The sequence below is a fragment of the Culex quinquefasciatus genome, chromosome 2 (genome assembly GCF_015732765.1).
Source record: "Culex quinquefasciatus strain JHB chromosome 2, VPISU_Cqui_1.0_pri_paternal, whole genome shotgun sequence".
NCBI classification, from domain to species: domain Eukaryota; kingdom Metazoa; phylum Arthropoda; class Insecta; order Diptera; family Culicidae; genus Culex; species Culex quinquefasciatus.
The window spans coordinates 46046879-46061587 of NC_051862.1; the positions used below are offsets into that span (position 1 = coordinate 46046879).

Below are 14709 nucleotides of genomic sequence, written 5' to 3' on the forward strand. Positions count from 1 at the left end.
TGGTCCAGTTTTACGGCAGATCTTTTTGTTCGAACATGGCGAACAGAATTTTTTGCAGCTTGATTTGTTCAACATGAGCGGTGATCTGGGTATAGCTTCGGGAAGATTGCTTAAAAATGTTTCAATTATGTGGGAGTGATGGAGTGTGTGACACCATTAAAAAGTATTCATGTTTTGTGATTTTTAATAGAGGTGGGTAAATGTTCTTAAGTTTGAAGATAAACTCGTTGATTTTGCAATTTTAAAATAGTGAAAAATACTCTTTCAACTCAAATTGAACTGAGCTTCATTAAAGCACAGTTTATATTACATATATCTTTGAGTTTACCAAAAAATAGTTATAGCTGAAATTTCAGCTATTTCTGTACGTTTTCAAAAAAAACTTTTTTTTTGAAATAATGCAGACAATTTTGGGTTGGAAAATAACTAATCTCAGTTCTTCATTGTACCACCCACAAATTCAATCCACAGTCCTGTTTCTCCCAAAAATATTTGATATCTGACATGTTTTCACAACAATTCCTACTGAAGATATCACTTCTGAAGCTATTCCAAACCACCTACCGAGCCAAAAGTCAGCATGGTGGCGTTCACTTTTCCCTCATATGTTCCACCCTGAAAGTATTTATACGGTCAGTTAGGCTGCATCCTACCCAGGGGAGAGAAAAAAAAAACAGAAGATTCCCAGCATCAAAAATAGCTAAAAGGCTGTCCAGATCATGCTGCATAGAAACAAATTCAACTTTCTTTTCCTAATAACAAGTCAGCAGGACTCTGGGTCAGAAAAAAGGGAATCGCCCACAGGGGTGCTTCCTTTCAAGTTCCACAATATCACCGTATAGCATGCACCGGGATGGGGTCCGAAGTGCGAAGATCCTTTCTTTGAGCTTTTTGTTGCAGTTGAGGGACTAAACGCACCGGAATGCAACATGTGTACGGTATTGTCTTTGCTTCAGGATTGACTTTTTATATGACATTTTTTGAAAGAAAAAGCTGCATGATGATCGGAATGTCAGAAAAAAATCGTTGTCTTATATACAACTAATGATTGGTTGAAAAATGTCCTACCTTAAATTATTATTAACTAATTTGCTAGAAATCGATTTCAACCGCCAAACCATTTCAAACTAAACAGAAAAAACCAAGTAACGAAAAACTTCTCACCAATCGAAACCGCCGGAAAATCCCGTCAAAGAATCGATCATCCCGGTGGTGCCGGGCCGATCGAGCCCCCCAACGAAGCCCATCCCGCCATCAGTCAGCCCAACTGTTGTTGACCAAAATGGGTTATTATTGGGATATTTTTACACACCACCACCACGTGAGGCCGGGCAACCTGTTCATAATTAATCCGCACCGACCACCGACCCAGCAGCAGCACATCATCTTCATCCACTTCATTACTCGGGCCCGCTCCTCTCGCGGGCTGTGCCAACTCATGCTGACGGTAATTAATTATTATTTGAACACAATCCGGCCCAGCTAGCAGGGCACTGTTCGGCTCCTTTTGCGGAATTCCACCGCCGCCGCCGCACAGTTTTCTGTTTATGAGCGATGCCGCGCCCTTTCAAGATCAATCAACCTGTTGCGATAAGTTACTTCATCGCAACGGGCCAGGTACGTGAATTAGGGAAAAGGGAAATCCATGGCGAATAACACTTACAATGAGATTGTTTTTTTCAGTCCTGCATATATATTTAAAAAAAATTACAAGCTCAAAATACATAACCTACTTCATTTTTTAAACTTTTTAGTTTGATTAAGGTTTTTTTAGTTGACCATTAGGGTGCCCAGAAAAAATGACCCCTGCTCCACAAGCAGAAAATAGTTTTTTGGGTTATTTTAGGCGTCTGTGTAAATTTTTAGCGAAATTGCTTGAGATTAACCCATTGATACTCAAGCCTTATGTTGATGAGTAAAATGTTTTTCATACAAAAATAACATTTTTGAATCGCTAACAACTTTTTAGGATTGATTTTGACAGCTTTGGTATGTGATACAAAGTTGTAGAACATTAAATTTTCAATAACAATCACTCTTTTGAGAATGTTTTGATGGAAGTAGCGCGCCCTGCAGCTCAAAATAGCTCAAGGAACAATAATAAGCTTGTGGAGCGAGGTTTTGAGGAATTCTGGGCATCCTATTGACAATAAACACGGAAGCCAAACTAAAAAAAAGCTTGAAAAGATATATGTTTCGTATGAATCTATTACTGCCAATATTAGGCAAAATATATCAAAGTTCTTGTCAATTTCCAAAAGGTGGTCTGGAATTCCGAAACATAATTTTAAAAAATAAATAAAAGAATACGAGTTCGAAAAAAACTTAAATGGAAAATTACACAGATAAGTAACAAAAAAGTCGTTAATAATTTTATGTTTTACTTTTTAAAATCTCAATTGAAGGACGTTGCTTACTATTATTCATTTCAATATTGAACTGGACATTTTAGACCAGTTGTGCATTTCCTTTATGCCAAATTGGCGTTTTCAGAAGCGGTTTCGGCCCGGACTTTCTTTATTATATTTTTTTGATAATTAAAAAATATTAATAAAATAGAAGATGAGAAAGATATCAAGCAAATGAAAAAAAAAAAAACAAAATTTGTTTGTAGCTCCATAAAAAAATACAAAATTATATAGGAACAAATATTTTCAATTGCTCACATAATTATTGAATGTTTGATCTCAATCGACTGTACAAAAATATATTTTGACGTTTTTTTTTAGACATTTTTGATAAGGTTTTGAACGAATTGGCACTTCAAAATGTTCTTAATTTATTTATAATATTTGATCGATATTAAAAATAATTGTCTTTTCATTATTAAAAAACACGTTTTTTTATTTGAGGGCTGAAAAGGTTGAGCCAAGCAAGTAGAAAAAAAAATCATCTTATCTTTAAACCTCTTATCAATTTTGAAGTGGAAAAGTCTTTAATATTAAAGTTTTTCTATGTCTACCTTTATTTTGCAAGGTCTATCGTCGATAAAATTAGCGTCTAACGATAACGATAATGGTAACCGTTAGCGTCGGGATGATAACGATAATCTATCGTTATCGTTATTTTAATAATTATTTTGGCGGTAATCTTATGGACTATAACGAACGATAACAATTTTTTTTTAATTTTTTATGAAATTGACATAATCCAACAATATCATGATAACTTTCCAATATGTTCACTGAGAATACATTCTTTGATAATGTAGTTTGTTTCAAAGCATAAATACTAAACAAAACCAAAAATTGAACAACTCTCTACGGAATCGGCCGATTTCGACCATTTTTATTTTTTGTATTTTTTGATTTGACTCAAACTTTGTGGGGGCCTTTCCTATTCCCATACAAGTCTCCATAAAATTTTGGCAGCTGTCCATACAAAAAACGGTACGTAAATATTCGAATATCTGTAACTTTTGAATGAATTTTCTGATCAATTTGGTGCCTTCGGCAAAGTTGTAGGTATTGTTGAGGACTATTATTGAGAAATGAAATAGGTACAAGGAAACAAAAATTTGCCGATTTTTTAATTATTTATTTTCACACACAAAATGCGTATTTTTTGATTTTCTAGATTTTTTAATATGTTTCAGGGGGCAAAAACTCGCAACTTTTGAGCCATAGAGAAAATGTTCAAAAAATCTGCCGTCGAGTTATTATTTTTTTTTTAAATAGTGATTTTTGGAAAAAAAAATTAAAATTTCATGCAAAAACAAATTTGACGTTATTTTTAATGTTAAATCAAATTTCCAATCGAAAAGTACTTTACAATTTTTTTGATAAAAGGCTCTGTTTTCAAGACATAGCCACTGAAAGTTTGATTTTAGCGAAATATTTGCAGTTTTTCGATTTATAAAAATAGTGACCATGGGTGACCATTTCTGAAAATATTTTTTGAAAAATTCTGAAAATTTGCTATAAAATTGTCTAAGAGATATTGAAGATTGGACCTCTGGTTGCTGAGATACAGTGGCTTAAACAAAAAGAAACACGAAAAACCATTTTCTAATGCCGATATCTCAGCAACTAATGGTCCGATTTTGATTTTGAGATATTTTGAAGAATACTCAAAATTTCACCAAATACCGTATTTTTCCAAAATTCAAGTGTTCGTTATTTGAATAATGGATATGAAACGAACTGAAAATTTGAATGCTTTTAACTTTTATAAGAGTTTTTTTTTTGAAAATATTACAATTTTCAAAAAATACTTAATTGTTAAAAAAATACGTTTTTATTCAAGCGAAATTTTGTGTGATTTTTCAGTTTTATTTTTGTTTTTTTTATATACTAAAATTTTCACAAAATACCGAGTTTTTTGAAAATACTCAAATTTTGTTTATATAATTTGCTGCCAAATTTAAGTATTGAAGTAATTCCATAAAAAAACGATATTTTGTGAAAATTCAAGTATTTCATTTAAAAAAATTGAAAGTGCCAAAATGTTTACAAAATTTCGCCTCGTGTGATGCCATTATTAAAATTTGAGAACGAAAATACAGTTTTTTTTTTGCAAAAAATAAGTTTTTCTTTCAAAACTCTTAAACAGTGAAAATGCATACACAATTTTGTTCTTTTGATACCCATATTGCAATCATAAAAATTTTAGTATTTAAAAAATGTTTGTGTGTGAAATTTTAGTATTTTGTTTTGTAGTAAACCTAATAATTGGTACCGAAAAACATACATTTTTCATAGAAAAAAAAATCCAGATTTATTTTGAAGTCTTATAAACAAAGAAAACCCTTTATTTAAAAAAATTGTAAATGAGCGATAAAATAAAAAAATTGAATAAGTTCCACACAATATTTTTTACTTTAATAGAAAAACTACCTTAATCCACCTATGTGGTTGATGCCTTCCTCACTTTTTACCAACAATCGGTAATATGAGTGATTTAGACACATATTTCAGCTATTTTTTTAGATCCAGAAAAATAAGTACACAGATATAACTTAAGTGGTCATAACTCGAGACAGGGTTGCCAGATCTTCTATGTTGTGGTCTTGTTGGAAAGGTCTCTTGATTATCTAATCAACGATGGGTCGGATGATGGATCCGGACATCGTTTACATACATTTAAGTGAGATCCGGCTTCAAAAAAGTACATAAATATCACTTAAGTAGTCATAACTCGAGACAGGGTTGCCAGATTTTTAATGTTGTGGACTCGTTGGAAATGTCTCTCGATTACCTATCCAACGATGGTTTGTATGATGGATCCGGACATCGTTTACATACATTTAAATGAGATCCGGCTTCAAAAAAGTACATAAATATCACTTAAGTAGTCATTACTCGAGACAGGGTTGCCAGATCGTCAATGTTGGGGACTCATTGGAAAGGTCTCTCGATTACCTATTCAACGATGGGTTGGATGATGGATCCGGACATCGTTTACATACATTTAAGTGAGATCCGGCTTCAAAAAAGTACATAAATATCACTTAAGTAGTCATAACTCGAGACAGGGTTGCCAGATCGTCAATGTTGTGGACTCATTGGAAAGGTCTCTCGATTACCTATCCAACGATGGTTTGTATGATGGATCCGGACATCGTTTACATACATTTAAATGAGATCCGGCTTCAAAAAAGTACATAAATATCACTTAAGTAGTCATTACTCGAGACAGGGTTGCCAGATCGTCAATGTTGTGGACTCATTGGAAAGGTCTCTCGATTACCTATTCAACGATGGGTCGGATGATGGATCCGGACATCGTTTACATACATTTAAGTGAGATCCGGCTTCATAAAAGTACATAAATATCACTTAAGCAGTCATAACTCGAGACAGGGTTGCCAGATTTTTAATATTGTGGACTCGTTAAAAAGGTCTCTCGATTACCTATCCAACGATGGGTTGGATGATGGATCCGGACATCGTTTACATACATTTAAATGAGATCCGGCTTCAAAAAAGTACATAAATATCACTTAAGTAGTCATTACTCGAGACAGGGTTGCCAGATTTTTAATGTTGTGGACTCGTTGGAAATGTCTCTCGATTACCTATCCAACGATGGGTCGGATGATGGATCCGGACATCGTTTACATACATTTAAGTGAGATCCGGCTTCATAAAAGTACATAAATATCACTTAAGTAGTCTTAACTCGAGACAGGGTTGCCAGATCGTCAATGTTGTGGACTCATTGGAAAGGTCTCTCAATTACCTATCCAACGATGGTTTGGATGATGGATCCGGACATCGTTTACATACATTTAAGTGAGATCCGGCTTCAAAAAAGTACATAAATATCACTTAAGTAGTCATAACTCGAGACAGGGTTGCCAGATCGTCAATGTTGTGGACTCATTGGAAAGGTCTCTCGATTACCTATCCAACGATGGTTTGGATGATGGATCTGGACATCGTTTACATACATTTAAATGAGATCCGGCTTCAAAAAAGTACATAAATATCACTTAAGTAGTCATAACTCGAGACAGGGTTGCCAGATCGTCAATGTTGTGGACTCATTGGAAAGGTCTCTCGATTACCTATCCAACGATGGGTCGGATGATGGATCCGGACATCGTTTACATGCATATAAATGAGATCCGGATATATGTGAAAACACATTTTTATACATAACTTTTGAACTAGTTATCGAAACTTCAAACAATTCAATAGCGATGTATGGGACCCTAAACCAAGTCGAATGCAACTGGTTTGGTCAAAATCGGTTCAGCCAGTGCTGAGAAAACTCAGTGAGAATTTTGGTCACATACATACATACACACACACATACACACACACATACACACACACATACACACACACATACACACACACAGACATTTGTTCAGTTTTCGATTCTGAGTCGATATGTATACATGAAGGTGGGTTTCGAGCTTTTAATAAAAAGTTCATTTTTAGAGCAGGATTATAGCCTTACCTCAGTGAGGAAGGCAAAACCAATAAATTTTGAATTAAATTTCAACTTAAATTCAGTTAGCAGCATTTTTTTTTTTTTTTTTTTTTTTTTAATACCGAATTTCGCACTTCACAGCATTGCTTGCCGGAAACATTCACCTACCCTTATAAAGGGTTAGGCTCGGTCGTGGGATTTACTGTGGGTGCAATTCTAATAGGCAGATCCCAGTGAGCTAAGCTCTTTTAAGGGATATTTTGCCTTTAAGACTACACTTAAACTATTAAACATATAACTTGTGTGATGGCGGATTTGTTGTGATGTTGGGTAGCGGTCGGTGATCGATCGCTGGCGGTGGGCGGTGGGCGGTGGGCGATGGGCGGGTGGCGGTGGGCGATGGGCGGCTTGCGGTGGGTGGCGGCGGGCGGGCGGTGGCGGAAACGAGAAAGCATATATTTATTTTAGTGTGAGCTTCTTGGAAGGTAGTGTAACACTTTTGATTTGAAGAGCGCGCGTAAGGATTTTTTAAATTGGATCAGCGTGGGTGAAGCTTTACAGGGTGGTGGGAGGTCGTTGTACAGCTTACTTCCGATGTGTGCAATCTTCTTTCGGCCAAATTCTGTTCGAACTCTGACCAGGTAGAAGTGTCCAGCTTGTCTACTGGAACGGCCTGTGTGCATCCTTTGCAATACCAGGCTGATGTCAGGAGAGTTAATGTTTTTCCGAATGTGCATTAGCATTTGGAACTCGTGCATTGCTCGAACGGGGAGTATGGAATCGTTTGGGTCGTTGTACAACAGACGGGTGGGATAGAGGAAAGGTTTGCGGAGCACAATTTTAAGACATCTGTTTTGGATAACTTGCAATTTTTGAAGACACGACTCTTGGGCATGTCCCCAGTTGGCGATGAGGTATTGCAATCTAGAGTGGATCATTGCAAAGTACAGCTTTTTCAGTGCAGACGTCGGCAGGAACGATGAGGTTTTCCGAAGTATTCCGCAAAATGAAGACAGCTTCCGCTTCAGTAGATCCACATGTGCTGACCAGCTCATCGTGCTGTCCAGCGTTAGACCGAGGAATTCGAAGCTAAATACTTCCTCGACTACTCGGTTGCAGACTACAACAGGAGCATGCACAGGGATGGGAATCCAGGGCGAGTGGATCAGCATAAACTTGGTTTTTGTTAGGTTCATTGACAGAAGGTTGGTGCAGAAGTAGTCATTCAGTAGCTCAAGGTCCACTTTAATCCTGTGCTGCAACGACTCGACTACTGCAGCATACTTTCCACCAACACCGTTGTAGAAGATCGATGTGTCGTCGGCGAACAAGCGTACCTCACCGGTAAGGCCCAGTGACGGGAGGTCGTTTATGAAGAGCAGAAACAAGATTGGTCCTAGGTTGCTTCCTTGGGGCACTCCGGTTGTCACAGGACCATACTGACTCCGAGACTCACCAATAGTCACAAATTGGGATCTGTTGTCCAGGTAGCTTTGGATTAGGGATAAGGCAATTCCTCGTATGCCGTACATCTCTAGCTTCTTCAGCAGCAGGTTGTGGTCGATCGTGTCGAATGCTTTTTTTAAATCAATGAAAAGAGCGCCAACTACATTCCGGCTGTCCAAGGCATCGTAGATACTTTCCACTAGGTCACACGATGCTGTGAGGGTGCTCATTCCTTGCCTAAATCCGTACTGGTGCTTGTAGATCAGTCCGTGCTTGTTAACAAAACCAACAAGTCTGCAAACTATCAGTTTCTCGATAATTTTGTCAAGAACTGACAAACATGAGATGGGTCGATAGTTACTAGGGTTCTTTAAATCGCCAGATTTGTGGATTGGCGTGACTCTGGCAACCTTCAAGCAATCTGGGTATGCTCCTGTATCAACGATTTCATTGAAGATATCGGACAGCAGGGCCGCAAACACATTAAAGTGTTGCTTGACAAAAGTAACAGGAATGTTGTCGTACCCAGCGGATTTTGGAGTCTAGACCGTTAATCAAAATTGTCGTTTCAGCAACAGTTGCAGGATGTAGAAAGATGGAGAATCGGTGTCTACGTAGGGTTCCAAATCTGTAGATGTCGCGGTCACTATTCAGGGTAGCGGCCAGTTCTGGTCCAATGTTGCAGAAGAATTTGTTGAAAGATTGACATATTTCAGTCAAATCTGAAACCACCTTTCCATCAACAAGTAGCTCTTTCGGTTGAGATCGGCTGCGCTGCTTCCCTAGTACATCGTTGATTACCCTCCAAGCAGATTTTTGGTCACATCCAGAGAGGAGACGTTCATAGTAGTTCCGCTTAGCAGCTTCCTTCTCTTTTTGTAGCTTTTTGGACACGTGGGCCAACAGGTCTACTAGCCGTGGGTCGTCGCTGTTTCGTCGCTGCTTTTTCAGTGTTTTATCCTTGATTTGGATCAGCTTCCAGACATTGAAAGTCATCCATGGACAGTTACCTTTCACCTTCGCCTTTATCGTTACTGTTTTCGTGCATTGCTCTTTGATCAAGTTATAACTGTTCATCACGAACAGAAGTTTCTCGTTTGCAGTCAGGTGTGGAGACAGCCCTGCCAGGGACTCAGTGAACTGTTGGTTTAGCCGTGCGTGGTCGACGATGTCCTTGTGGAAGGTCTGCTTCACCAGCTCGCAGGAATACTTGAATGAGGTTGCGATCCAGTTGTGATCACTCAGATCATTGCAGATGGTTTCATTGAAGACACCGTCTGCAAGATGTTCGCTGCATACCACGTGGTCAAGCACGTTGCCGCTGGCTGGCCTGGTTACCGATGTATTGGTTACTACCATGTTGAGAGATGATAGCAAACGGGAATATTCACAGACCACGTTGTTTGTGACGATGTTTATAGGGATGTTCATGTCACCAAGCACGATGCATTCCTGGTTGTTGGGATTGGCTGAAAGCATTTGCTCAAGTTCAGAAAGGAAACGAGCTGCTTCAAACGCTGGTGGTCTATAGATCGCGTGAATGTTCAAGTGTTTACCCCGAGAATAGAGTTGAAGATGAATGTGATGAAGACCAGCCAGGACTCGGTTCTCCCGGACTTCTACATTCAGATCTGCTAAACAAAAGACAGCCAATCCTCCACCAGCTTCTTTTCTACACGAGAAGAAGCTTCTGTACCCAGACAAGTTGTACAAACTTGTACGATCATCCTTCAGCATGGTTTCGCCTAGTACAATAATGTCGATGCGTTTCCCGAGGCGTTGAAGCAGTTCACCCACACAGTCAAACTTTGATAGTTGATTGATGCCTCGAATGTTTAGTTGAATGATGTTTAAGGAAGAGACAGGAGAGATATTTTTATTTTTAATCCAATCTTCGATACAAGCAAAACTAGAGTTACAATTTGTAAACATTTTATAAAACAAAATAATAGAACAAAATGCTCTGCAGTTGATCTGCCGTCCAAACTGCGTATTACAGCTGCTTCTGCTGCTTCGGAGCCGGTGCGCCGTTTAACGACAGCATGGTGGAGTTCAACAGCGATCCATCGAGAAGGCGTTTGGGGTGCTGGTGCTGGAGTTTCTGAAGGTCCTTGGCGTTTCGAATTTTTTCTACCTTCGAGTTGTCGGTGGCCCTCACGAGGATAACCCCATCGCGACCAGGCCAGACGAACTTCAAATCAGCTGCTTCCTGGACCACCCTCGCCTGCTTCAGCAACGTCATTCCAAACGACGTCAATTCGTCGCGAAGGATGATTCTGCTGCCTCCTGTGCCAGTGTTGTTGGAGCCGATTGTTGATGAGAGGAGTAGACCGTGGCATTTCTTCTTGGCGAAGAGTTCTTCTTTGTAGCTTGTGTCGGAAAAGATCACCTTTATCGGGACCGGTTTGCCAGTCTGCTCCCCGTCCTTCGATACCAGCCGCTTCGTTTCGACGATAGCATCTTCGGGCAGCGTACATTTCACCGCCAGGGCAATATCAGTGATCACCTTCTTTAAATCCTCATCTTTGGAAGATGGAACTCCTAGGATGACGGCGTGTGTGGCGAGGGCAGCACGATTGAGTTGATCAAGCTGCTTTTCCAAGTCAGTGATTGTTTCATTAACTGCGAACTGTTCCTCTTGCAAAACTGCGACATCGTTCTTCAGCAGCTGTTGATCCTCTTTGATGGCCTGCATCTCGTTCAGCAGTGTGTCGACCTTTTCAGCGAACGAGTTGTGCGTGCGTTGAAGCTCCCCAATGGTGTCCTGTACCTTTCGCAGCTCAGCGGAGGTGCCACGAACCTCGGCGAGCACCTTCCCGATTTCCTCCATAATTTGGTTCTCCATCCCAGAACTCGTGTGCGACGAAAGCTTAGCACAATCCAGCGAGCAAAAATACTTTTTTGCGCGCAGTTTTTCGGCAGCTACTCCGTACACCTTTTTACAGCTCAGATGCTCACACTTCATACAGTAGTGACACAGGACAATTTTGTTTTGGTCGTTCTCTTCTGTGTTACATGTAGCACACAGGAATGCACTATTCTTCATGGTGGTAGTGTCGAGTGTGGACGCGGTAGAATGACGAAGTAGATATTGACAGAGAAGACGGCGATCTAGTACTGCACAAGCAATGTGGAATTAGTACATAGACATTTGACTGATCAGATGCACGAATAAAAACAGTAAAGAGGCGGGTGAGATTTCCGAGTAATGGCGACTAATTACCAACTTTCGGAGAAATTAGAAACGAGTTCACCTTTTTGTCCGGGCAGGGCTGGTTTGGATAACGCTTGGTCCGAGAGATATCAGCGGTCTCCTTCTTTTGGTCACTGTCGTGGTCAGCTCTGGCGCGAAGTTACGCAATCAGATAACTTTTCTGTCCGCAGCTCGGGAACACACCTCCAGCCGTCTTTGTTTGTCTTTCGTCTTTTTTTAATTTTTTTTTTATTGCTTTCAAAAAACAAACACAAATACATAATACGTTTTCATGATAATCTTACGAGTTAATATACTGACTTGACTGAAGTAAAGTGCGAAGCTGTATTCAGAAAATTACCCAATATTGCGGGGCGCGGCTAGTTATTGAACACATCTCAAGAGCCATCGCGAACCGGATGTTGGACCCCCCTTTGTTTTTAATTGTTTTCCGAAGAAAAAATAGATTTTAAAAGTTTGAAAGTCCTCCATAATGAGTATGCAGCAAAACAGTACTCTTGTGAAAAAGTATACTCAATTGAAAAAAAAATAATAGAATTTTTTTATTTTCTGTAATAGCTCAACTGATATTTGTACTAAACTTTTTTGCTAACTACTGTCCCAGAATTGTGGTATTCAGTCATGACACGTAAACCTGAATTAATTATTTGGCCCTCAAATATTTGATATTTGAGGCTAAATAAAAAAAACATTTAAAAATAAAACAGTTCATGAACTTTTCGTAAATTTGAATTAAAATTGTGGATAGTACACTTAATTTTTTGATTGAAAAAAGTTTACATTTATTTCCTCAAAACTTTCGTAGTTTAGGCTGGAATTACTCTTTTCACATATGCTGGATGACTTTTCGATATTAACGTATTGATTGCATTTTAGATTATCATTCTACATAACGCAAACTCTTTTGTGAGCTTAGAAAATATCCTTTTGTTTCACTTTCAATAGCGGCTGATAAAACATTAATGGACCTATAGCGTCGCCATTTTCTACCAATCATCTTCCTCCCGAAGCCGGTCCACCACAATCAATAATATGCAAAACTATTGAGATATCACGGTGCGAAACTATGCTGGCACTGTGCAAACATATTTCATCACTGCTGAAAGTGCACATGTGGAGTGCGGATTCGAACGGGGTGTCTTCGCCGAGCGGTTGTTGAACGGAACCGGCAAGGACGAACCGTTTATCATACACGAAGACGAGCCGAGTCTTTTGCTCTAGGAGACAGTGACACTTTCTGGTCCAGCAACTGTTCCCCAGCTTGGTAATAGAGCGGGTGTTATTTCCTTCGTTACATTAGGAACGAGACAAGGTTGCCAGTTCAGAAAAACTTGATTTTTTATATTTTTATCATAACAACAGATTTAAAGATGTTTTTAGTATGATTGCAGATTAGAAGCTTATAATAGTTTTAATTGATATAATTTCAATTTAAATGCATAAGAATTGTAATTTTGGCAACACTGCCTCCACCTGCAGCAACAAACCCGTTCTCGTTCACTAGTCATTGTCGTCGTCGTCGTCAGCATCCTAATCCTTTTTGCTTATTTATGAGCTGAACGATGTTCCCACAACTCCTTGCTGCTCCTGAACTCAATTTCACGTTCCATCATCGAGCGTTCTCTTCCTTTTCACCAGGAAAACCAGGAAGCAGCAGCAGCTCGCCAAGAATTTGGTTGAGAACCAGCAGAAGGTCCCAGAATCGTGTGTCTTTTTTTTTGCATTCCTTCCGTGAAAGTGTGTGTGTGTGTGTGCTCTCCAGAAGTGAAACAAAGACATCTATTCCTTTCTCCCCCAGCAGCGGAGGTGTCTTTTCGCATGCATGCACTCTGCACTCTGGAGGGTGCCAACTTGAAGACATCGAGCGACACGTGAGGATACTTTCTCTGGGCAGAGGAAAAAAGAGGAAATAACTGTGCGCGCTGATCCCTACCTGCTGTTTTCTAGCATATAATCATTCTTGCAAGATCATAAATTTCTCATATTTTATCCGCACTTGTATCCCTCTCTGCTTGCGTTTGCATTCTCAAGACCCTAGGTTTCACATGGTTTACCACTTTCTAGCACTGTGGGATGGTAGGTTCTTGATGTTGCATAAAAATAATGCTGACAACCGCACTGGGAACCCTGCCAGGTCGATCTAAAAGCAAAGCATTTTTATTTAATTTGAGCTTTCATTTGAATTGCTTTTGGAATGACCCATTTTAGAAATGCTTGAGATTCGTAGCCGGGACCCGTAGTGTAGTTGCCTCTCACCCAGTCGGCCTGGGTTTGATCCCAGAAGGTCACGGTGAGATTTTTTGAGACGAGATTTGTCTGATCACGCCTTCCGTCGGACGGAAAGTAAATGTTGGCCCCGGACTAACCTAAAAAAGGTTAGGTTGTTAGCTCAATCCAGGTGTAGGAGTCGTCTCCCTGGGTCCTGCCTCGGTGGAGTCGCTGGTAGGCAGTTGGACTAACAATCCAAAGGTCGTCAGTTCGAATCCCGGGGTGGATGGAAGCTAAGGTGTAAAAAGAGGTTTGCAATTGCCTCAACAATCAAGCCTTCGGACACCTAGTTTCGAGTAAGAATCTCGCAATCGAGAACGGCAAGGCAATGCTGTAGAGCGAACAATTTGATTTTTTTTTTTTTTTTTGAGATTCGTACACAGAAAAAAAAATCGTGGTAATATTACATCTGGGAAGGGGTACATTTTTTATGTCAGAAAAAAGGTGTAATTTTACCTCTAAAAATGTGTAATTTTACCACTTTTCTGGTGTAATGTCACTTTTTCAGTCTAAAATGAGGTAAAATTGCATCATAAAAGAGGTAATATTCAACCTTCCAAAATTACAGCTTCCAAATTTACATTATTTTTTTCTATAGAATAAATTCAAACCTAACAGCATTGCGATATCTCGCCCTAGCACTACTCGTTTTTCAAACAGGACTTTGAAGTATTTTACGCTGATTCTAGATCTAGGATTATCAACTTTCTACTAGCAAATATAGATGGTGATTTAAGATAAAGTCCGGAAGCATCAATCCACCAATTTCTGTAGCCGGTACCGACTACAATCTGGAGCCCTTGAGCCCATTTTGAACGGTTCCAATTTCAATGGTTCCCCATTGCCGCCTCCCGTGCCACTTCCGATCCTGGTTTATTTGTTTTATTTTGTTGCATTACACG

The 14709-nt window shown here is 39.4% G+C and overlaps 1 protein-coding gene across 1 annotated transcript; it reads right to left on the reverse strand.

The window, feature by feature from the left end:
* Positions 1-1160: 1160 nt before the first annotated feature.
* LOC119765983 lies at positions 1161-9684 on the reverse strand. The gene is made up of 4 exons (XM_038250295.1): positions 9165-9684; positions 7747-8455; positions 1369-1541; positions 1161-1267 (listed from the first exon to the last, which is right to left on the reverse strand). The coding sequence occupies exons 1-4, from the start codon at positions 9682-9684 to the stop codon at positions 1161-1163; spliced, it is 1509 nt and encodes a 502-aa protein (XP_038106223.1).
* Positions 9685-14709: the final 5025 nt, after the last annotated feature.